General features: G+C 41.6%; 2 protein-coding genes across 3 annotated transcripts in view; one reads left to right on the forward strand and one right to left on the reverse strand.

Moving 5' to 3' along the window:
- LOC130073045 (gastrula zinc finger protein XlCGF7.1-like) overlaps positions 1–25960 on the forward strand; it is a 471752-nt gene that overhangs the window by 83888 nt on the left and 361904 nt on the right. The window contains exon 5 of one of the 2 annotated variants that reach the window (XM_056238441.1): positions 1465–1578. The exons of the other annotated variant lie outside the window; for it this stretch is intronic. Coding sequence (XP_056094416.1) covers positions 1465–1578 — 114 coding nt within the window. The remainder of the gene's footprint in view (positions 1–1464; positions 1579–25960) is intronic. 2 annotated transcript variants of the gene reach the window in all.
- The window catches only part of LOC130073057 (gastrula zinc finger protein XlCGF8.2DB-like), a 154058-nt gene that overhangs the window by 55070 nt on the left and 73028 nt on the right, over positions 1–25960 (reverse strand). The window lies entirely within an intron of this gene.

The raw sequence follows: 25960 nt of genomic DNA on the forward strand, positions 1-25960 counted from the left end.
ACTATGATGCATTAAGTGCTCGCTCAAGTACTGGGGAGCTAATTGAATCATTACATCCTTTTTTAAAGTTTAGTTAATATTGTTATATTAAACTACAGTAGCATTTATGTTATTGTCAGAGATCAGCCAGGCTCCACCACCACACAATCACAGAGATCGCTGTCACTGAGTTCTAATCACCCCGCACCTGTACGTCATCAGATCCTCATCACAGTCTGCACAAAAGCACTCGTCACCCACAGTCTCAGGCCCTGTCCACACGGACACGGGTATTTTTCTAACCGTGACTTTTTGTACGCGGTTCGGCCGTTCGTCCACACGAAAACGCACTGAAACCGAACATTTTTGAAAACCCTGCCAGGGTGAGGATTTTCAGAAACGCCGGTTACAGTGTTGTCGTGTAGACAGTGAAACCGGGGTTTTTGCCTTGCGACGTCAGAGTGTGCGCCGTTATCCGCTGTGTTTGACGTCCGATTTGCGCTTCTGATTGGCCAACGTGGCTTTACGGTTAAGGTTTATATCGCCGCCTGCTGGCGTGGCATGCTCTTGACCGCGCTTGATAGCGTGTTTTTGCGTTTTCATGTAGACGGAGACCGAGCATGTGTGGACGGGATTTTTTTTCAAAACGCTGTAGGAAAAACTCCGGTTATAAAAATACCCATGTCCGTGTGGACAAGGCCTCATTGTCTGGTCTCGTTTCTAGAGTAAAGACTCAAACCCATGCTCTCCTACATGGTCCTTGAAGTTATACCCATCGATCTACCTACCTGTGTCATCCATTCCTCTCCATCGACTCCAGCGATCTCTCCATTCCTCTCCACCAGCTCCAGCGACCTCTCCACTACATCCACAACCCCTCTCATCATCTGTAAGGACTTTCTCGTCAGTATAATCATCATCTGCCATCCAGTCTATATACCTTCTCATCTACCTTTATCACTTACCATTCATCTGTTTAAATAAATACGTTTATTTCACCATCACCTTCTGTCTTGAGTCTCTGTTCCATAACAGTTATATTATAAACTATGTGCAAACTTGTTTCAATTAATTGTCAAGATTGACGTTCTATTGAAATTCAATATAGTCACAATCTATTCTATTTTCTCTTCTAACTGTCATTGGTTTGCATTATGTATGCTTGTGGATTTAAATATTTGCACATATAGTATATGTTATTATTAGTTTTTTTTTAAGTTTTTTATTTCTATTTATTTATCTAATAAATTTATTTTTCATTTAAACTTAAAAGACCTGATGTCCTGATGTCTCAAAAAAATCATGGAATTGTTTCTAAACGACTATTTGAGCAAAACATTTGCACCTGAATAATTTGGAGTGATTGTAAGTGTGATGATCATCTGCTAAATGAGCAATTCACTCCTTCAGTCAGTGAAGCTCCCACAGCCGTTCATGAGAGTTTAAATGCTGGGGAATATTCCCATCTTCCCACAGGAGAAGAAGAAGAAGCAAGCAGGAGGAATTACTCCAGGAGAAACTACGGACATACTATTGTAAAGATGGAGATTAAGGAAGAACCCTGCAGAATAAAAGATGAAGATACAGAGGAACAAATAGGTTGGTGTTTTTCTTCATTCTCTTTAATGACTGATGAGGAACATTAAGATGAAAACTGAAAAACAACAATGGATCGAAAACAAGTAGTTACTAGTAAACTCAGTAGTAAACTAGATATGTGTTTAAAGGCACACTATGCAAGAATTGTACCTTAATATAACAGCTTCAAAGTCATTTCGGTGGTAAACAAACTCATAGTAGGGCAAATTATCCTGGTGGTAAAACTTAGGGGGGACGCCGCTGGAAAAAACAGCAATGCAAGTTTGAGAGGAGCGCCCCTGACAAATCTCGCGAGAATCACGACATGCTTTACGGCAACGACGTCATATGAAGCATGAAGACACTTGCGTGCATTTCAATTCAGACGTGATACTCGACGATGGAAAAAGCAAAGAAAACGCGGTCGGAAGAGACTAGGAAAAGTAAAAGAGAATCTGACCGCGTGAGGAACCAGACAAGAGTCCCACTCGGTCAGGCTTTTCCATAGATGGGGTTCTCTTTTATCATCTCGTGTTCGAGATCCACCTATGGGAAGGGCATCCGTACCTGACCTCTGCAGAAGCATCCAATTGCACCAAGTCTGGCTAGACAGACAGAAGCGCACAGCCAATGCCAGGTAAGGCCCCGTCCCCTTACCTAAGGCATATAACGGCTGCAGGCGCTGCTATTCTCCAGTTGATTCTTCTCGCGGTCTCTGCTATTACACAGTTCGGTTGGATTTCACTGCTCACTTGCGTGTCTTCAGGAGAACATATCGCCTGATCAGCCTCCGACAGACGTGACAGTTGTTTTTCAGCCCATCTTGTTTTCAGCTGTGTTCTGCATCTGGAGCCGCCCGCGCTCTCGCCGTTCTCACCTTCCCCTGCTGCCTCGGCTGCCCGCCACGGATTTTTCCGAGTTCTTCGCCGACATGTCACTGTCTAAACCTGCTGCTTCTCCAGGGAACAGCCTATCACGGGCCTGCCCGGCCGCGTGTGGTGCTCTCATCGCTGCGAAGGACCTGCACTCGTTCTGCGTGGTCTGCTTGGGCCTCAAACATGGCCAAGAAGCCCTGGAGAACCCGGAGAATTGCAGTCATTGCCTTATGCTGCCTAGGAAGCTTTTACGACGCCGTCTGAAAGTTGCTGCGACTCAGTGTGCCGAACTCGGCCTTTCGGACTCGGATGGGGAACACGGTGACGACGACGCTCTACCGGGGGACTCCCGGGGCGCCACTTCACTTATTTGGGCTGACCAGCCCAATCCTGCATTCCCCGAAGAGGACATCTTCGCAGGCAACCTCAATCTCGTCACCGAACCGGCCGGTTCCGCCGACGAGGAGGACGAGAGTTATGTTATGAGAGTTAGAGGGTTATGCGTACAATAATGCAGGGTTACAGACTTCAGTTTGCTATGAAACCCCAGCATTTCAACGGCGTTCTCTCTTCACACACGGAAGAAAGCGCCGCACACATTCTGAAAAAGGAAATATCCTCCCTCCTAAACAAGGGAGCGATTCAGTTGGTGCCCCCCAATCTGATGAATCAGGGATTTTATTCTCAGTATTTCCTGGTCCCAAAGAAGGACGGCTCCCAAGATAGGGCGATTTTGGATCTCCGTGTGTTGAACAAACATTTGAGGAAATACAATTTCAGAATGTTAACTCATGGCTCGCTCGACCGCGCCATAAAACAGAACGACTGGTTCACTTTGGTCGATCTGAAAGATGCTTTCTTCCGCATAAGCATTTATCCGCCACACAGGAAGTTTCTTCGTTTCACCTACCAGGGCACTTATTACAAATTCACAGTTCTGCCGTTTGGACTTGCCCTGAGTCCTCTGTGTTTTTGTCTGTGTGCAGAGGCGGGCTTGGCACCCATGAGAATGTCAGGTCTCAGGATTTTGACATACATAGACGATTGGCTAATAATAGCCAAATCGAAGGAGAAAGTGTTGCAAGACACCTGCCGTGTGCTCGTGCACATCACATCCCTCGGTTTCAGGGTGAATGTGAGCAAGAGCAATTTTATACCCAGTCAGAATGTAATTTTCCTGGGCTTGGAGTTGAACTCAGTCTCCATGCAAGCGCGTCTCTCTCAAGAGTGCGTTCGCTCTCTAATGAGCTGTCTGTCGCAGTTCAGAGAGGGGGCAATATCGTTATAGAGTAAGTGCAATATCGCACATGCCTCAGGCGGCAGGGTCTCATGACTTCATCCATCCAGGTTGTGCCGCTGGGACTTCTGAGAACCCAATCTACGGAGATTGGCGCCTTCACGCGCAGATAGTGGATTTGTTATGGATGAGATTCGTACAGGCAACCGTAGATCTATTCACCTCGCGCAAAAACCACCATTGTCCTATTAGTTGGGTCATCTATAGCAGTTCTGTGACCGTGGAGAGCGAAGGTTCGTTTCTCACTGAATTTGTCATCTATAAAGGTTAAAGAAAAAATTTAGCCGGGGTGCCCCTCACAAAAATGTGGGGAAATTTTGTGAGAGCCCTATATCCAAAATGGCTGCCGTCAGCCCAGCTGGAAATGTACTTTTTAATGGTTTTGCCCACAGTGCTGCATAATACATGGTTTCTGAGACTATTTGGGTCACAAAATTAATAAATTATGTAGATTTATTGATTTGACCTATTTTTGACCTTTAAATTCAAGATGGCCGCCAATTTTTGGCTCTTTAAGTCGAGACACTACAGGTGAATAGGTAAAATTTTTAACTTACAGATATCACCATGAAACTTTACCAGTTGATTACTCGCATGAATAGGAGAAAAAAATGTATTGCAAGTTTTCTGTAATTTTGTTGAAATATGCTAATCAGACTATAACTAATTAAATATGCACTAATTTGCATATATTTTGAAGTGACGAATCTGACCATTGAAAAAAACAAGGTTCAAAATTATTTTAGCATTTTGTTGATATAAGACATCACCTGAGGGGATTATGAATATTTCTTTTTGTTACCCTGTAAATCAGAAAATACTGCCAATAGCCTTAAATTGACGCTCCGAGCACCAGTTACTCCGACCTGCCGTCAGAGGCTGCGTTTACACTTGGCATTAACATGCGACCTGTATCCGGATGTTGTCCACATAGACATTGAAAAGACAAGTCTAAACGCGCTTCTGATCGGAATGTTATCCGATCAGCGTGTCCAGGTTCGAAGGTAGGTAGTGGATCCTCTTCGTCAACTGGTGCTCTTCTCGCCGAGAAGACCCCCGTAGATGCTCGATTAGTGCCGTGCTTTCCTTCCTGCAAGATGGGTTGGAGCGAAGGCTGTCTCCCTCCACCCTGAAAGTGTATGTTGCCGCTATCGCCGCACATCATGACGCAGGCGAAAGTAAGTCCTTGGGAAAGCACGACCTGATCGTCAGGTTCCTGAGAGGAGTGAGGAGACTAAATCCTCCTTGCCCTCCTCGTTCCCTCTTGGGACCTCTCAGTGGTTCTAACTGCCCTGCAGAGTGCTCCCTTTGAGCCTCTGCAATCAGTGGAGCTTAACTTCCTGTCAATGAAGACAGCTCTACTGGTTGCACTGGCCTCCATCAAGAGGGTAGGGGACCTGCACGTATTCTCCATTGACGAAGCATGCCTGGAGTTCGGGCCGGCCTACTCTCATGTGATCCTGAGACCCCCGGCCTGGATATGTGCCCAAGGTTCCCACCACTCCTTTCCGGGACCAGGTGGTGAACCTGCAAGCGCTGCCTGGAGGAGGCAGACCCAGTCCTGGCACTGCTCTGTCCAGTACGTGCTCTCCGCGCCTATGTAGACAGAACTCAGTGTTTGAGGACCTCGGACCAGCTCTTTGTCTGTTATTGGATAGTCTATTGGATAGAGGCTAGAGTGTTGGCTATATACTGAATTTTCGTGTTCTTTTCTCAGTCTGCAGTCTATTTGACAGAGAGGTACGTATTTACATCAGTGCAATGTAAACTTGACATTTACCTGTTGTAACTTTAGTTTTAGTGCACATGGTAATTTGTACGTGTATTTTATGATGAGTGCACATACATTTATTTGAGATGAGTTGAGAACTTTTCTGTTTTGAGAGCATAATAAATTGCTGACATAGCTAACCTCGTGTTTTGTTTTGCTGTAGCTAGCGCTCACTATTCTATCCTCTTTTGATGTAGCCTACATGTTTCAGTTGTTCTTTTTCTTATGTTAGGCTGATTCTGATGGATAGAATCCTGATCTTTTGCTCTCTTTGGAATTGTGCAGGTATGTACTTCCAATACCAGGTTTAGAGTATAGGCCTAATGTGTTCCTAACTGGTTCATTTAAAGTTTTCTTGTGTTGATTGATGTTCAATGGCACTGAACAGCCTAGATGTAAAGTATGTACATTTTGCTTTGTGCATATTACTGTATGTATTATTGGAAAGAGGATGGTTTCTTTCATGTTATAAAAGCTAAAAGCCCTTAGTCAATAACAGAAATGACATGCAATATGTTTATTTTCTATAATTATTTTTCTTTATTTTATTTTCTGATTTTTGAATGTGATCAAATGCTGAGTCTGCAGTCTATTTGACTGAGAGAGGCTGATTCTGATGGAAAGAACCCTGATCTTTTGCTCTCTTTGGAATTGTGCAGTGTGCAGAATAAAGTGTCTTGAGGAACGTCAGCGTCTTGTCATCAGTGCACCAGAACACAACGCAGTAGTCGGCGAAGTGCAGACGGCGCCGGCAACACATGGTCCCCCCTCTGAGCGACCCCCACATGAGTATTTCCACTGTAAGCCTCTCTGAGCATGTGTCTTTCCCTTGGCAAGCCACCTTGCTCCCCTGGGGTTGAAATATTCCACCCTTCGGACTGGACACCCCAGTGTTCTCCGTATGCAACCCCCATCCCGGTCATATGTGTATTCTATAAGTCCCCCCTTTGGGCAGCCACTATTTGCTTATTTCCTCTGAGATATGCTTCCCAGTGTACCTTGGTATTCCTGTGTTAAGTACGAGTCCTTCGTCCGTGCCACTCTCACAACAGGGAGCTCAGACTTACGCAGGGCACTGGAAGACCGCTGTGAAGCTGGCTTGATTAGACTGGAACCCCATTCGTCGTCACTCGACGTAACTTGGAGTGACAACGAAAGGGAACGTCTCGGTTACGTATGTAACCCTCGTTCCCTGAGTAGGGAACGGAGACGTTACGTCTTCCTGCCACTTCCGCTGTACCGCGGGGATCGCCTGAGTTCAGTCTTGGCTCCTCAGCGAAGAAACATATCTGCATGTTGCCGGCGTCCTCCTTTTATACCCATGAGGTGGGGCGGAGTTGCGCCATGCAAATCCCGCAGACCCATAGCATTTCTTTGCCATTGGCTCGTTTTTTAATACTTGAAGTCGATAGGCTTTCTAAGCGAAACACCATTCGTCGTCACTCAGCGTAACGTCTCCGTTCCCTACTCAGGGAACGAGGGTTACATACGTAACCGAGACGTTTTTTCTCACACTCCTAGTGACGATATTCCACTTCTGTAGCACCTACATACACCAAACTGTACAGTCTTATTCCTAACTATATTGTGAAGGTTTGTCCAGAGGGATTTGTTGATATATCATTCTTGGCCTGATTTATATGACATTTTATGCCTAAAAAGAGGGCGGAAATCAATGTAAGGCTATTGGCAGTATTTTCTGATTTACAGGGTAACAAAAAGAGATATTCATAATCCCCTCATGTCTTTTCATTGAATATATCAACAAAATGCTAAAATAATTTTGAGCCTTGTTTTTTCCAATGGTCAGATTCGTCACTTCAAAATATATGCAAATTAGTGGATATTTAATTAGATATAGCCTGATTAGCATATTTAAACATAGAATTACAGAAAACTAACAATACATTTTTTTCTCCTATTCATGTGAGTAATCAACTGGTAAAGTTTCATGGTGATATCTGTAAGTTAAACATTTTACCCTATTCACCTGTAGTGTCTCGCCTTAAAGAGCCAAAAATTGGTGGCCATCTTGAATTTGAAGGTCAAAAATAGGTCAAATCAATAAATCTACATAATTTATGAATTTTGTGACCCAAATAGTCTCAGAAACCATGTATTATGCAGCACTGTGGGCAAAACCATTAAAAAGTAAATTTCCAGCTTGGCTGACGGCAGCCATTTTGGATATAGGGCTCTCACAAAATTTCCCCACATTTTTGTGAGGGGCACCCTGGCTAAATTTTTTCTTTAACCTTTACAGATGACAAATCCAGTGAGAAACGAACCTTCGCTCTCCACGGTCACGGAAATGCTATAGATGACCCAACTATATGTTCTTCTCGCTAAAGGACTTGGACGCGCCCCTCGGGGTAGATGCACTGGCTCACCCTTGGCCCAAAGTGCTGCTGTATGCTTTTCCTCCCCTGTGCCTTATAATTCCCACACTGGCCAGGGTGAGAGAGCAGGGCCTGTCTCTCATTCTTATAGCACCCAGGTGGCCCAAAGCACCGTGGCTGGCGGAGGTAATCCCTCTGTTATATGCCGAGCTGTGGCGCCTCCCCCCTCGCACAGACCTATTGTCTCAAGCGAAAGGGGAGATTTACCACCCACACCCAGACCGGGTGGCTCTCTGTGCCTGGCCCGTGAGAGGACGAACTTAAGCGCTCTGGGGCTATCGCCCCGTGTTATTGCTACTATACAGAATGCCAGGGCCATTTCTACACGGTCCTTATATGGCTGTAAGTGGCAAGTGTTCGAAGGGTGGTGTGATGGGCGTGGTCTCACATCTTATCAGTGCTCAGTTCCTGATATTTTGTGTTTCCTTCAAGACCTGATGGAAAAAGGGAGGTCTTTTTCCACTATTAAGGTCTACTTGGCTGCGATGTCGGCCTGCCATGTGGGTTTTGAGGGCTCAACAGTCGGGCAGCACCCTCTAATCCGCAGATTTATGAAGGGTGCCCGTCGCTCTTTGCCAGTCATCAGGAGAACTGTTCCTGAGTGGGTCCTCTCCTTGGTGCTGGAGGCTCTGTCTCAGTTTCCTTTTGAGCCCCTGGGGAGTATTTCCCTGAAGGTGCTGTCTTTGAAGACAGTTTTGCTCTTGGCCTTCGCATCAGCTAAACGTGTCAGTGAGCTACATGCACTCTCGGGGGGGGTCGTCTTAACCCTTCCCTGAAAACCCTTCCCTGAAAACCCGTTGGAAGGATCGAATAGGAGTGTATGGGCCGGCTGGCCATGCACATTTCAGTCACCAAGCATGCCTTCTGGGTGTATATATGCACAATTGTGTTGCTGGGGTATTATCGTGTGTGCCACATACATGTTTTTATGTCCTGCATGTGCACACCAGGTATGTGTGTGCGTTTGAATTGCAGGTTCATGATTGTGGGACGTGTCAGGCACCGCCTCGCTGGGGCGACCCGTCCTTCTCTGGCTTTCAGAACCTCACTGTGAGTGAATTGGGCAATCGGGGAGCTGTCCATGTCTCTCCCATAGGTGGATCTCGAACACGAGATGACGAAAGAGAACAATAGGTTACTATCGTAACCCCGGTTCTCTGAAACATCGAGTGGAGAGATCCACCAGCTTTGCCCCGCTTGCCGCACAAGAAGCGAATATACTTACTGGAGAATAGCAGCGCCTGCAGCCGTTATATGCCTTAGGTAAGGGGGCGGGGCCTTACCTGGCATTGGCTGTGCGCTTCTGTCTGTCTAGCCAGACTTGGTGCAATTGGATGCTTCTGCAGAGGTCAGGTACGGATGCCCTTCCCATAGATGGATCTCTCCACTCGATGTTTCAGAGAACCGGGGTTACTATAGTAACCTATTGCTTTTCAGTCGTTGGCGCGAGCTAAAAAGCAGCACTGGATGCAACAGTGATGCGGGCCTGGCGATCTTGTTGATGGACTAGTAAGTAAATCTTTCTAAGTTTGTGTGCATTTTATTTTGTGATTTCACCGGAATGAATAGAGAGTCTCCGCAATGGCAATAGATTGAAGAGCGCGTCCGAGTGGAGACTGCGCGCGCGCCGCCACATAGGGTGACCAGACGTCCCGAAAATCCGGCCCTAATTGTCCCGAAAATTATAGTAAAGCAAAATCTTGAATAGTTATTGTCTGATGATAAAATATTAAAAACTGTCCGTGGAGGTTGAGTCGGCCCCCGCCGGCGGCTCATTGGCTGCAGCATCTTTTCTGTTTCTTTTTTTGAAGTTCTACAAAGATTTAGGCACGAATTTAGATATACATTGATAAGCAAATTTTCATTCATTCGTTTCGTTGACATGGCTGGTGTACCGGAACCACAACACGGCATTTTTTAGCTTGCACACGCAAGGTCTCTCGCTCGCTTTCCCTCTCTGCCGTGCACGCGTGCTACACGGTTTGGAGCACAATCTCTGTCTCGCATGCGCGCTCGCTCTGGATTCCGGGAGATTTTTAACTAATTTGCTGCATAACTAGTCGATCACGAGTGTCTCAACAGGTAGATATATAGATTAACTCATCTTCCAGACATTTGACTGACCAGGTTGACACTTCAGCGTGAGAAATCGGGGGTGTGGCGTGTGAGCGTGTGAAACCAATCAAATGCGTGTGTCTCACGGCCAATGCGTGAGAGTTGGCAGCTCTGAGCTTCAAAGGGGTATCAGGCCGTGAGTGCAGAGACGCTCTGCGTGTCGAGTGGTATTTACGACAGTAACGTTAAATACAAGTACTCCACAGCGACTCTAAGGGTCGCTGTTTGACAAAAACAAAATTCCTGCATAGTGTGCCTTTAAATAAGACTTTTAAGACCTTAACTTTTTTTTATTTTTGTTTCTCATTTGTCCTTTTTTAATGTAATTTAATTAACTTAGATCCAATGGAAGTGAATGAAGACAAACACCATCATTTCACAAATGAAGATGAAGAACTGACATATAAAAAGGAAGACAAACATCTGTTACAGAAATCTCAGTGTTTAAAAAATGAAGATGGAAACACTGTCGTTTCAAAGACTGAAGAGAATATCGCACAAAAACAAGCTGGAAAAGGATCTTTCACCTGCTCTGAGTGTGGAAAGACTTGCAAAGAAAAATCAAACCTTGAGAGACACAAGAGAATTCACACTGGAGAAAAACCGTTCACATGCTCTCAGTGTGGAAAGAGTTTCACTCAGAAAAGTAATCTCAACACTCATCTGCGCATTCACTCCGGAGTGAGATCATTCAGCTGTGATCAGTGTGATAAAACATTTGTTTATTCATCAAACTTAAGAGCACACCTTATAGTTCATGCTGTTGTGAAGCCTCACTTTTGTTCTTTTTGTGGAAAGAGTTTTTCACGACTACAGACTTTAAAAGGGCATGAGCGTATTCATTCTGGTGTGAGACCATATGTGTGCTCTGACTGTGGGAAGACCTGCACTTCATCCAGCAACTTAAGAAAACACCAGAAAATTCATACTGGAGAGAAACCGTACAAGTGTTCACTCTGTGAAAAGAGTTTTGCTTATTTAGAAAGCCTGAAAGATCATGAGAGGGTTCATACTGGAGAGAAGCCGTACCAGTGCTCTTCATGTGGGAAGAGTTTCAGCCGATCATCTAGTCTACGGTATCATGAGAAAAAGCATTGCCCGAAGTCTCAACTAACTGAGCAAAGTTCACATTCACATCCATGATTTACAAATATTGTACTTATAAATAATTTGACATCCAGATAGTTTTAATAGAGTGGTTAAATCTAATGGTTAAATTAGTAGTGAAGTTTAAATCTGGTGATAGTTTGATCAAGTGTTGCCCTTCTCTTTTCTCAACCGCTGTAACATGATTTGTAATGATATGATTCAACTTTACTTTAACATTTGTTTTGCATTCAAATATTTCTGAAGTTTTTCAGGTGAACTGTGGTGAGATTCATTTTTATGTGAAGATTTAGCTCAAAATACCCCACAGGTATTTTTTATAGCATGTTAAAACTGCTATGCAATCGCGCTGTTTTTGTGTGTCCCTTTGAATGCAAATGAGCTGCTGTTTCTGGTGTTGTGTAATATTCAGTTCCTGTGTAAAACTGTTCCAGTGGGTAGGTTTTACATGAATATTCATGATATTTCCCCTGTTGTGGGCGTGGCCTTGAGACAACTCACAAAATGAATAGAACTGAAAATATTTGTGATCGCTCCTCAAATCGCAACTCGTTTAATAAATTACTGGATGGTTTAATGGATTTTTTTCAAAACAATATAGTTTGTGTAATATAAATCATCTGGGCTGTTTTACCTGATTGATTACAGGCATTCAGATAAATATGGTGGACACAGCAAACAATAAGCGAATAACCTCGTCTAGGCTAATACAGTTTTTTACTCTTTGATGTCTTTATCTTTTTTTATTTCATTTGTGAGGCATTACATTTAATTTGAATAGTTTGGTTAGTAGCCTACCTTGTTGGCATTCGGTGACTAGCCTACAGCAGTGTTGACAACAATGCCTGAAATAAACCTCTATAAATCTATATGTGCTCTAATGAGATGTATATAAGCTAGGCTGGTGTGAGTATTTGTGTCATTCTTGAAACTGTAGTCTGAAGTTTTTCCTCTCTGTTTGAAATCTGCAATTGCAGTCATTCGCGGAATTATCAACTTTACGTGGGTTGTGCCTCGGCACGGCACAACGCGGATGAATTAATGTTTTGAGGAGAATCTTTGGCATTCAGAATCACAGATTCTACTTTTTGGAAGTATGACCAACATAAGCATTTTCACCGGAAAATGTAATCTGAACAAGTAAGAGTAACAAGTAACATCTGAACATCCACTTTTGTTCTGACCAACTAAGGGAAAAAAGCATTGCAGTAAATCACGCTGATTAAATCTAACGATCAGGGCCGTTTGAAGGAATTTGGGGGCCCCAAGCAAAATGGACATGGAGGCCCCCCAAGCCCCCCCATGATTGTTATTATAAAGTGTTACAGAAAACTTAAAGATATAATAATAATAATAATAATATGTTTATTTTATATAGCGCCTTTCAGAAAACTCAAGGTCGCTTTACAATGAGTACAAATACACTTGACATGGAAACATGACATAGAAACGATACATATAGACAATGAAGGGTAACATAATAGAAAGAGGTACATATAGAAATCAGAACAGAGTCAGAGGTCAGGGAAACAAGTGACAAAAAGATGTGTTTTAATGTGGGTTTTAAAGTCGTGTAGTGATGAGAGGTCACGGATATGTTGGGGAATAGAATTCCAGAGAGTTGGAGCAGCGGTAGAAAAAGCCCTTCCGCCAAACGATGACAGTTTGTGCCGTGGGATCGTCAACAGACCTGTAAGAAATTATAGTCTGCTCCGATCCAACTTCCACTCCAATATAGATGTATTGAAATGTTCCTTCACTTAAAAGAGCTTATTTATCATAGAATTAATTCCTTACAATCTTAAAAGTATCACAGAGTCACGTTTATTACCTATAGCGTGGGAATGACAGCGGGTATTCAAGAACCATCTTGATTAGGGAGCTTCAAAGAGATGTTATCACCTTAAACATTTGGCCGTTCTTATTTGAAAGAAGATCAAAGACATGGACACAGAGGTACCACTTTTTGTTATTCTCAATTTACATTTAAGAGAGAGCTTCATTTACATGCTGAGGAGAAAGACAGATGTAAGACGGTATAAAATGTTTACGCTGGGATGAGTTCAGGGTTCATTCTGACGCCAGTGAACCCAAGGTGCTTCGTGTCCCTTGCCACTGCTATGCTGTAATAAACTTCATTTTTGAGATCTTCGACATCTACATCATTTTTTCTTACATTGGCGAGCCACCCTTCCAGGAGTTTCCAGCAAAAAGTGGGGAAAGGTAAGAAAAAGCCGTTTTCTTTCATTTATGCTGTTTTTTGTCAGGAAACCCCTCGTTTAAAAAAATCTAGAAAAGGAAAATTTAAGGACAGAAGAGAATTTGGTTTATTCAGTATTAGCAGGAGGAGTTGTTAAGCCTATTCTGTACGATTTTGTTTAAGATTCTAACGGAACTGAATCAGCCCGAAGCAGTGCGGCGGCAGAGTTGTATTGGAATTGTTGTTTCTAAAGTAGTTGAAACAAAGTGCTTAAGTGTAAAGTTTCTAAAGTAACTGAAACTTTGTGTTGGTCTCTTATAAATTCTGTTAAGATCCTAAAATAATTGAATCAACCAGAAGTAGTGAGGTGGCAGAATTGTTCAGTTGTTTCTAAAGTAACCGAAACAAAAGTGTATGCAGCCTATTTGAAACCGATTGTGAAAGTTGTAATAATTCTGAGGAAATTCTAAAGTAATTGAATAGACCCGACGCAGTGTGGTCACAGAATTAATTCACAACGATTGTGTTTTATAGTGTAGATTAGTGAGTCTGACACCGTGGCTCTGTGAAATTTAAAACAAGAACCCGAAGCAGTGTGGTTTTGCCCGACGTACTGTGGCAGTGTTTTAAATTGTATAAATATTGTTTAAGCCCGAAGTACTGTGGATAAGTAAACTGTTTTAAGAAAATAACATAAAACCCGACGTAGTGTGGTTTTGTCCGACGTACTGTGACGTGTTATTTTTTTTTAAACTGTTTTGTGCAGTGAAATTTAAGGTCCAAAGGACTGCGGCCATGGTTAAGTTAAGCCTCGGGTAGTGTGGCTATTTTGTTCATTTGCGTCCGAAGTACTGGAGCTGTGAATAATTAGACTAACGGATATCTTAAAGAAACTAGATAACGTGTAGTTATTTAAAATCAGACTTTGTGAATAACAATTAGATCACGAGTAACTCTAAAGCCCGATAAGACTTTTGAAAATGGAAGAAATTATTCTTAAATACATCGCTAAACATGGTTCTCAGGGAATGTTTGATGGAATAGAGAGTATTGTTGATAAACCGTACAAGTGGGCTATCTCTAAGTTTGAAAATGATCCCAAAATGCCTAAGAACAAAAATGGGAAAATTGCTAATGCGCTTCAAGCACTTTTTGCTTCATACAAAGTAACGAGGAGGAGACTAGATGAGTTAGAGGCTGAAAATGAGCGACTTTCTACCAAAAATTACCTGGCTAGTGACATGATATGGAAAGAAGAAAAGGTCAAGATGCAGAATGAGATTGCACTTCTGAGAACAAACAATAGTTTGCTTAAATCATCTGTGGAAACATTGTCCAACAATTTGGAGGAAGCAAAGGCAGCGTATCAGTTTATGATAAAGAGTGGCACAACTGAGAAAAACTGTAGTAAGACATTATTAGGTGTCACATTGTGTAACCCAGTTCCAGAAATGCCAGATTTGCAGGAAGACAGAGCTGAGGGTTGGGAAAAAGATTCTCAGTCATTTAGTAGCCAATACTCAGACTGTAGAGTCAGATTTCCCATGGCACCAGTCCATACTACTACCGCTATACGTGCTAGTGAAGGAAGAGAAGAACCAATAACCTCTACCATAGTCCGAGGATTTAATCCAACTGAACTAGAAACTGTGATCAATAATATTGGTAGATTTGATCCTGTCAAACAAGATCCACTAGATTTTCTGAAAAACTTGGAGGAATATGCTGAAGTGTACAATTTAACAGATGGTGATGCATGCGTTTTGTTGAGAATGTGCTTGCCTGACACTTTGTCTGGAGCCTTAACTCAGAAAGTAAAGGACCGAAAGGCTAATAAGTCAGAGAGGAAAAAGGCACTGCTTGAAGTCTTAGGTGTGATGTCAGTTAATTGGGATAAAATATCTGAAATGCACATGAGGAAAGGGGAGCATCCAGCTGCATTTTCAGAACGATTATTGGAGATGTTTAAAACTTTCAGTGGGAATCCTGATATTACTAAGAATGATGTCAGTTTCAAGTCTGCCTTGATTAACAAATGTGACCCACTCACCCGGTCTGCTGTGACAATGCTTGTGACACCACTCTCTGAATATAATGACATTATTGGTAAAATGACACAGTTTTACAACAATAGTGCTAATGAAAATAGTCAAATGAAAACTGTCAAATCTAGACATCCAGTTGCTGCCTTTGGCGGGAGAGAATGTTCTACTACATTGTCTAATGGTTTCCATCATAGACCAAGGAGATTTACAAGAATAAATTCAGAAGGTGTTATTCTTTGCTATGCATGTGGAAAAGCTGGTCACATTGCTAGACATTGTCAATACAATGAGAGACCTCTTCAAAGCTTTGTCTGTCATGCATGTGGAAAGGATGGTCACATTGCAAGGCACTGTTTGGAGAAAAGAAAGGAAGATCAGGAAGTTGTTTGTTTTGCTTGTGGACTGATGGGGCACAAGGCAAGACAGTGTCACTTTTCACACAAAAGAAAGATGGGCTATCGTGGTTTGCTCAAGAAAATAGGCAATTTAGAAACCCAGTTGGAACTGTTGCAAGGAAATAAAGAAGCGATTCACACCTTGTCAAACATATCACCGCATGAGCAACAAGACTGTAGCTCAGTCACAAGCAGATGCTGATGCAAATTAGAATTAGTTTTATGATAGTAACACATTTTAGAAAAGGGTTTACTATCAAAAGGGGGGTGATTCTTTATGATTTATGGAACATGTTTTATTAGCATTGCTATGTAGGTGTAATTTATAATAAATGTTTTGATGGCATTATGTTTAGAAATAATTAAAAAAAAAAAACATTACAGATGTTTGATGTTTTGAGATTAAACTTCTGTGACTTTGATGTTTGAATGTGAAAAGATGATTGTGGGGGAAAGGGGGGCAACCTCTTCTTTTGATAATTGTTTCAGATAAGCATCAAGATGTTTTGTCTGAAACGTGTAACCTCCTGGAGAAAGATGGCATGGTCGTTTGAAGGACGAGAAGGAAGTAGAACCAGTGGAGCCAGGGGATTTCCTCAAGAAAAAGAACACAATACAGAGATTTCCAGACCTGCAAGATCCAGAACTCCAGACCTAAAATACTTAGAAACCCTGAGACCCACCATGGGATGGATGGAACTGATGAAGAGACACAGACTTGAACAACACCAGTGACTGCTTCTTCTAGAAGGACTTACAGTATGGTCCATGTGAAAAAGAATGGACAATGAGAAAAGAAACAAGAAGAGATCAAACCATTTCAGAGACTACGGACAGCAGTCTTTGCACATAGATGGAAAACAAGTGGGCAGAAGACATACCTACTCTAAGAAATGCGCAAAGACACAGACGTCCTGCACATGAAGAGACAAATATATGCGTACTCATTCACATTAGATATATTATTGTCTATTGGATGCACACATGTGGATAAAGGATGCCCACACTGAGAAAATGGACACAAAACACATGACAAAATGAAAACACACACACACACACACACACACACACACACACACACACACACACACACACACACACACACACACACACACACACACACACACACACACACACACACACACACACACACACACACACACAGTCTATTGATTGTTGATTGTTTGAATTGATCAAAACTAAAACAATATGCTAACATCACTGATACACATTGTGAGCCCAACAAGGCCTTGAAGAAAAAGACAAAGATTTTGGCAAAACAAATGCATGATGGAGATTTAGATATTGCCTTTGCTGGTTTAATTTGGAATGTAACCTTTAAAACAGCTGTATGTGTATGTATTAGGGATGGGAAGATTAACCGATATGTATCGATACGCGGTCATGCGCGTGCACGATGCGAGTGCATCGGTAGAGCAGCAGAGGATGAATTAAATTTTGGAAGCAAATCGAGATGCATCGGTTTTTGCGAGATGCATCGGTTTTTCCGAGATACAGCTTATCCTTTTAATACAGAATGTATTTCTTTATTTATTTAAGTGTTGTGAACTTGTTTTTGGCACATAATTTAATCGACCTACATAAAGTAGGCCTAAGCAACGGACTTTGCGGGTGTGTACACTATAACTCAATGTATCAGCTGCGCGGATGAAGCCAGTGATGCGCCCAAAGGTAGTTGTCGGGAAGCGCGAGGAGTAAGCAAAACAAACATGTCGGATGCCGAGATAATTTATCCTCCACTGAGTTTTAAATCTAAAGTTTGGAAACACTATGGATTTTACAAGAAAGACGGACGACTTGACAAGACAAATGCAATTTGTAAATTGTGCCGCGCATCTGTAAAATACACGGGCAGTACGACTAATCTGATATCTCACTTGAAGCGGCGCCACGGTGTTGTTGTGGAGGAAGCATCTGCCAGTGCCCCTGCATCCTGCTCTGATTCACCTGTAGCTACCAGCTCCAAAAGTGGTGAGAAAAGTATTGAAGGTTTTTTCCATGCACCGCTTGCTAACAATTCCGCGCGCTCCACGGCAATAACAGATGCTATTGCATTGTTCATCTGCAAAGATATTCAGCCCTATAGTGTCACGGAGAACGAAGGTTTTAAACACCTCCTCCATGTTTTGGAGCCTCGTTATAAGATACCAAACCGAAAGCTATTCTCCGATAAACAGATTCCTGCTCTGTACGACAAAGTCAGAAAAGAGATAGAGGAGTCTCTGCACAAAGCCCAAAGAGTTGCTTTAACAGTGGACGGTTGGACATCTTGCGCTACAGCATCATATGTAACGGTCACAGCACACTACATAGATGACGGGTGGATTCTCAAAAACCACGTTTTGCAGACCAGAGTGTTCAACGAGGCTCACACAGGGAATAATCTAGCCGTTTTACTTCAGGATGTTTGCCGCGAGTGGAAGATCGAAGAGAAGAGCCCCACGTTAGTCACAGATAACGCCAGAAACATGATCCTGGCTGGTGCTGGTGCCAAAATGGACCCACACGTGAGATGCATCGCCCACACATTGAACTTGGCATCTCAAAAAGCCTTTAAGGTGGACAGTGTCTCTGTGCTGGTGGTGAAAGTTAGGAAGCTTGTCACCTTTTTCCACAAAAGCCCCAAGGCAACTGAAGTTCTGCGTGAAATACAGACCCAGTTACACCTGCCCAACCACAAGCTCATCCATGACGTTTCCACCAGATGGAACAGTACCCTCGACATGTTGGAGCGTTTCTGGGAGCAGCAGCCTGCTGTGCTGAACACCCTGCTATCCAGGAAGATAAAGAGGCGTGAGGCTATGGCCAGTTTGACAGAAGATGACATGACACTGATCCCAGAGATCATCAAATTAATGTCACCACTGAAAGTGGCAACCACACTCCTCAGTGAGGAAAAAAATCCCACCATCTCCATTATCTCTCCAGTCCAAGCCAAATTGCAGAGACAATTCCAACCAGATGAGAGTGATCTAGAGGTTATTTCCCATATGAAAGACAGATTCAGGCAGGACTTTGATGGCCGTTATACATATCTTGAAGGCACTCTCCACTGTGCCTCAGCACTTGACCCCCGTTTTAAAGACCTGGCTTTTCTGGATGACAGTGATGCCAAGGATATGGTATTCATGAAGATAACAACAGAGGTGGTACAGATGAATGGAGAGGTAAGAACATTTAAAGTAAGATTGTTATTGCAGTTTAGAACTAATAATATATGATTTGAATAATATGAATAATATATGCATTATTTTACATGTTTATGCATTTTTAAGGAAGAGGTCAGTGACACAGCAATGCCGAATGAAGACCAGGCAACAGGCACATTGGAAGAGGATTTTCAGATTGTAAATTAAAGTAATATTTTTAGCACAACTGATGAGCCTCCTCTGCCCTCTTCTGTAGATGATGCCCCTCCAAAGAAAAAGACTGCCATGGACCAGATGTTTGGAGATTTCCTGAGTGCAAGACCACCAGCAAAGACCATCAGGGAGAAAGCTAAGGATGAAATCTTAAAATATAGAGAAAGGGACACTTTAGGTTTGGATGGGGATGTGTTGCAGTGGTGGAGACTGCAAGTAGATCTTCCACTACTATCAGCTTTAGCAAAGAGATATCTGTCCATCCCAGCAACAAGCGTACCAGCTGAAAGAGTTTTCAGCACAGCTGGAGATATAGTTACAGCTCAGCGTAGCTTGCTTCACCCTGATCATGTTGATCAGTTGATATTTCTGAAGAAAAACCTTTAACTGAAGGTGACTGACCGATGTGCACTATTCTAAAAAGCATTTTTTTTTATTTAGAATTTTATTTAATTTTTATTTAATTTTATTTTATTAGCCTGTTGTTTACAGTGACAGTGATGTTTCAAAGTAAAAGCAGCATAACACTGCTAGTTCACAACGTTAACTTTTGAATATTCAGTGGCAAAACAACTTTGTAAAACTTATTTTCATAGTTGAAAACTGAAATCACAATTCTTGTTGTGCAATGGTAAGCCTTCTTTCTGTTGAAAGAGTGCAAATATTTTTTTTTTGTATGCATTGCACTTATACCTTCTGTTTATCTTGGAAATACTTAAATAATATGTGCCATGTGTTCTAAAATGGCCCTCTACTGTAAACCGACACTCAGGCTCTGAGAGAAAAGCCAGTTTGTAAAAAAGTCTTGGTTTTACTTGGTTAATAAATAATCAAACTCATTCAATGGCACCGCATCCTCTTTCACATCACCACATAAACTTGATCTAATTAGCTAGTGCTGAAGTATCGCATCGTATCGTGATAAGACTGTAAATCGTATCGTATTGCATCGCAAAATGCTACACATGTATCGTTAACATATCGGATCGGATACTTTGTATCGAGATGCATATCGGATCGGCATTATACCTTAGATGCCCAACCCTAGTATGTATGCATTCTTATTATCAGTCAGTACATTATGTTATTCTGTATGTGTTCCATGTTGAAACGTCAGGTTGAAGATAATTCTATGATCAAAATTGGACTTTCCCGTTGGATGTGATGGTTCTTGATTACCTCTCTCAAACCCAAGAAATACTTTTCCAAAAAAAAAAAAAAAAAAAAAAATTCTTAACACCAACTATGATAATTCTGCTCAAGTGAAGTAGAGCTGTAACCAGTGTGCATGAGGTGTCATTCCTATGACGGGTAAGATTCTCCGATGGCCATAGGGGGACAACCTAAGCCAGGATGGCACCGCCACTGGGCACCTGCCCACCAGGAAAGGGAGGTGTTATTTAGGAAAAGGGAGTGGATGTGATGCTACTTATGGGCCAAGAGCATCAAAGGGGGGTCTGTAAGAAATTATAGTCTGCTCCGATCCAACTTCCACTCCAATATAGATGTATTGAAATGTTCCTTCACTTAAAAGAGCTTATTTATCATAGAATTAATTCCTTACAATCTTAAAAGTATCACAGAGTCACGTTTATTACCTATAGCGTGGGAATGACAGCGGGTATTCAAGAACCATCTTGATTAGGGAGCTTCAAAGAGATGTTATCACCTTAAACATTTGGCCGTTCTTATTTGAAAGAAGATCAAAGACATGGACACAGAGGTACCACTTTTTGTTATTCTCAATTTACATTTAAGAGAGAGCTTCATTTACATGCTGAGGAGAAAGACAGATGTAAGACGGTATAAAATGTTTACGCTGGGATGAGTTCAGGGTTCATTCTGACGCCAGTGAACCCAAGGTGCTTCGTGTCCCTTGCCACTGCTATGCTGTAATAAACTTCATTTTTGAGATCTTCGACATCTACATCATTTTTTCTTACAGACCAGTCGGAAGATCTAAGTGTGCGGGCAGGGGAGTAGATATGGATGAGATCAGAAATATAGTTGGGGGCAAGACCATGGAGTGCTTTGAATGTAATAAGGAGTATCTTGTATTGAATGCGAAAGCGAATGGGAAGCCAATGTAGACTGTGTAAAATCGGAGTAATGTGGGAAGATTTCTTTGTGTAAGTGAGGACTCTGGCAGCAGAGTTCTGGATATATTGGATTTTATTTAATGAAGAATTGGGTAAGCCATAGAAAAGAGAATTGCAGTAATCAAGCCGTGAGGTGATGAAAGCATGAACTAGAGTCTCAGCATCACTGATATTAAGAAATGGACGTAAGCGTGCAATATTACGAAGGTGGAAGAAGGCAGACTTAGTGATTGAGGTGATGTGAGGAAGGAAGGAAAGAGAGCAATCAAAGATTATACCCAGGTTTTTGACAGTGGTGGAAGGTTGTACCAAAACCCCAGCAATATTGACATTGTCAACACAGACACGGGATGTAGTTTTAGGTGAACCAATAAGAAGTAGATCTGTTTTATCTGTGTTAAGTTTGAGAAAATTCCTGGTCATCCAAGCATTTATTTCATCAATACAAGCGGATATGGAAAGGAGCATTGCGTTGTGAATGGATGTATAGCTGAGTGTCATCTGCATAGCAGTGGAATTTGAAGCCATGGTGACGGATGATGTAGCATTGATGTAGATATGTTAGCATTTCCATATTTTGATATTAGAAGGGAAGGGATGCTGCTTTCACTACCAATGCTTAAAAACATCCCAAGCTAATGTTTGATGCACGGAATTTATTGTGTGGTTTTCCTAACCCCCATTGGTAAATAGATTATCACGGTGGAATAGTTATGCTATGCCACTTTCATCAAAACCTATTAGCTATAGCAATGTCATGTCATTAAATACGATAAACAGTGATTCTGGAACTCCTTAAACCGTTAAAAAACATATTACAGTATATAACGTTAACCATATTCCGTCCGTTCGAAAAAAAATTTGCACGAACTGTTCGTTACAAGCAGCATTTGCCGTCAGGCAGGTAGCTAACATAAACATATTTTTGCTAGCCTAATGTTACCTGCTGCAAAATTACACCATTTGTACAAGACAAGAGCTATTTTTATGCAGTGTAATTTATTACTTTACCACTATCTGGTATTTTTCTTAACCTTCTCTTCCTTTCTCTTCTTTGTTTTCTGGCTTCCTGAAGCATAATTCCGCTTCATGATAACTCCCGAGGAGGTTTGTATTTTGCCGGCAGCAGAGATCGCATGGTTGGCTGGCTGCTGTCAGCGACTACTGAGGGGGCCCCCCTTGAGGGAGATTCCGATAACAGTGTCATTGCACTTTACTGCATTGACTATCAAAGGGGCGCTCACAGTTTGTCGTTGCATTTTATTCTTAAACAGTCGTTGTCTTGGGGCCCCAGTCCAGCTCGGGGCCCCAAGCAATTGCTTGGTTTGCCTGTCCTGTTCCGACGGGCCTGTTAACGATCGCTTATATCACATCATATGCAAATTATACTTTGTTCTCAAATTGTTAATTTTAACAACATCAGCATTGCGTGACTACATTTAAAGCCCTTCCGATGTTTATCCTTGTTTTTGCATGGGCCGATTGCAGTCTCTTTTTTTCTGTAGCGACTCCGAAGTCTTTTGCATTTTACAACGAGTGAATATCCAGTTGTCGCTGGTGATTGTCGTTTGAACCTTTATGGATCTGCCATCAAATTGATAAGTTTAATTTTATCAAGTGATGTGAGAAAAGGCTATAAATGTCCACCTTCAACATCCTCACACGCAATATAGCCTACTAGCCATGACTCTTCTTTATGTGTACAGATGTGTGTGTGTACAGATGTGTGTGTACAGATGTGTGTGTGTACAGATGAGACGTAATGACGCAAAGACATGCTCGAATCTCCCGTGGAAATCCACCAGTACCACTGGAATTAAAAACATTATTACAAGCTTACCGTTTGTGTTGCTCCCTCCAGTTAACAGATACGGACACAAGGCGTTCTTGTTTACGGGCATTTATTAGTCAAATGATGTCGTCCTCGATGCCATCAAACATGCCGTGAGAACTAAATAAAACATAAAAATCACATGACAAGTTACAGAAATAAGAATATTCTCACAGAGAATAGCACATTAATAAATAAAAAACACGTTAGATTGACTGTTATTAAACCGTCACACAGTTATGCTTTACATTGATAATTACACATTAAAAGAACTATGCATACCTCATTGGCCGCGTTAACTCCAGGGGAGTGAAACAAACAGGTAACAAAGGCAACTTCTCTTCCGTGTGTCTCTCGGTGAACTTACAAATGTAATGACATTACCAAAAACGTAACGAGCCGCAGTTAGCTCTGTATGCGCTATGACATTCTCCGATGCTACGAAGCTGATGTAAAATCAATAAACGTCTGAACCAACCGAACCTCTGAACAATAGTTCCGCTATATAAGCCTACATAAACAAATCCGCTTGTACATATATTTCAAAATAAAAGAAATGCAGATTAAAGTCCCCGTGAACCGGAAGTTGCAAACTACTTTTCTCCAGTGTTGTGACGTATTTCCAAGAGAAACGGAATACTAAATGAGGCAAAATAGTGGGTGTGGCTTTTTCCCCAACTAGCACCTGATTGGATCTAGAAAAGTAGGTGTTTTCATTCAGCCTGTCTACTGTCAGCTGGAGGGGCGTGATTACGGATGTTAAGAAGACGCCCAAACCGTGAAACCTACGTCATCAGGCAAGGTCCTCCAACGCAGAGGGGAGGGGAAATTTCAGATTTTGATTGAAGATTACGAAGCCAAAAAATTGTTTTGTGTGGATTGACTTGCATGGATGAATTGTTCACCACAAAACGATCAATTTAGGCAAACAAAGTAAGTATGGTCAATTTTGAATTCATGGGGACTTTAATATAAATATATTATGATATATTTAAACGTGGTTACTTATTAAATTAAAACTATTATTTTATGGAACTTAAATTATGCAGCTGTCTCTGCTGGCAGCTACAGTTTGATTCGAGCTAAGGCAAGAAGAGAGTTTTGAACACTGGCTGGTTATTAGGGGTGCACGATTCAGAAAATGTCACGATTCGATTCGATAATGATTTTTTGTCTCAAGATTCGATTCAAAATCGATTTTCGATTCAAAAACGATTCTCGATTCAAAAAACGATTCGCAGTATATAAATGTAGTTTACTTTTTCCTATGTGATTGATTGCAGTAGACACAATTTAAAGAAAAAAAAAAACACAACAAATTAAATATAGTTTGATATTACTTTGTCTTCATACAAAAATAAAAACTTTTGCAACTAAAAAGTGCAAAGTGCCAAGCTTTGGCCAGCTTTCAAATACATTTAATTCAAGTTTAAAATAAAACTTAAATAAAAAGCTTTTACATTTAGCTTTAAAGTGCTGTAGTCAGATCAAACAATTATGCTAAATGTGGTTTAAGGACTACTTCAGCTACCAGGCTGACTGTTGAAATGTGAACTCGACTGGGCACATTGAACTTCCTAAAAATATATACTAATGTCATAGAACCCTTGCGAAATAATTTTAAATAGAATTTTAAAAAGCCACCGCTACTGGTAACATCTATGGTTAGATTGATTTGTTTAGATCCAGTGAAGTCGTTCATAGGCGTAATTTGCGGGTATCTCCAGTTAACTAGCAGAGCATTCATTTAGTTCGCTATTAAATAAGAGATCTGTTTTTGAAATCAAGCTGAGCGCTAACAGCGCTCGTTGCCGCTGCTATCAGTGTCATGGATACAGTGTTCTCTGTGGCTCGCGCAGTCTTCACTCGGACGCGCGCTTCATATCGCCGTTGTGGTTCCGGTGAAATCTCAAAATAAAATGCACACAAACGTGATGAACATATTCGGTTTTGATGAGAGAGAGAAAAAAACTATACGAGTGCGGTTTAGAACCCCTAACCTCTGACACGCTTGGCAAAAGATCTACAGACCATTAAGAACTCAAACATAATCTGCGGATCGATGCATTTATTCACGGGTTGAGCAGAGAGGCTGCAGTTTGACCAGCGGGCGGCAAGAACTTGCAATGTAACTATTTATCAGACCGGCCCTCGCAGCCTCGAAACACTACCGAACCACCGGTAAAACTCCCGACTCACCCGATTGCCGCGGCTGTGCACGCCATAAAAATAATAATAATAATAATATGAATCGATTTTTGGAATTCTATGAATCGATTCTGAATCGGCAAAGATTGAATCGCGATTCAAATGTGAATCGATTTTTTTGCACACCCCTACTGGTTATGTACTTGCTCAAATTTATTTTGGATCATTTTTAACCCAAAAAAGTTACGGACTGCAGCTTAAATTATATAGCCAGTGTTTCCCAGCCTCCACAGTCATATCAGTTTATCCGTTTATCAGTTTCTCCGTTTATCAACACCAAACTAGTTTTCCTGTTTTCTCGTATTATACTGGATATTATTTAAAATTCTAATTAAAGTAACACAAGTAAATGCACATTTGCTTGTATCTGTCATATATTAAAGTCATCTTAGTCTGAGACCGAGACAAGACCAAAAACCTTCAAAAAAGGTCTAAAGTCCCCCTGTGGTGAAAATCAAGCTTTTAATATTGTTTATGTCTGTGTGGTGTTTTTTAATATGCTTTAAAGGGATAGTTCACTTTAAAATGAAAATTCTGTCATCATTTACTCACCCTCAAGTTGTTTCAAACCTGTATGAGTTTCTTTCTTCTGCTGAACACAAAGGAAGATATTTTGAAGAATGTCGGTAACCAACAGTTAACTGGAGCCATTGACTTCCATAGTAGGAAAAAAAAATA

Source organism: Rhinichthys klamathensis, unplaced genomic scaffold (assembly GCF_029890125.1).
Source record: "Rhinichthys klamathensis goyatoka isolate OS25496 unplaced genomic scaffold, OSU_Roscu_1.1 h1tg000523l_1, whole genome shotgun sequence".
Lineage (NCBI taxonomy): Eukaryota > Metazoa > Chordata > Actinopteri > Cypriniformes > Leuciscidae > Rhinichthys > Rhinichthys klamathensis.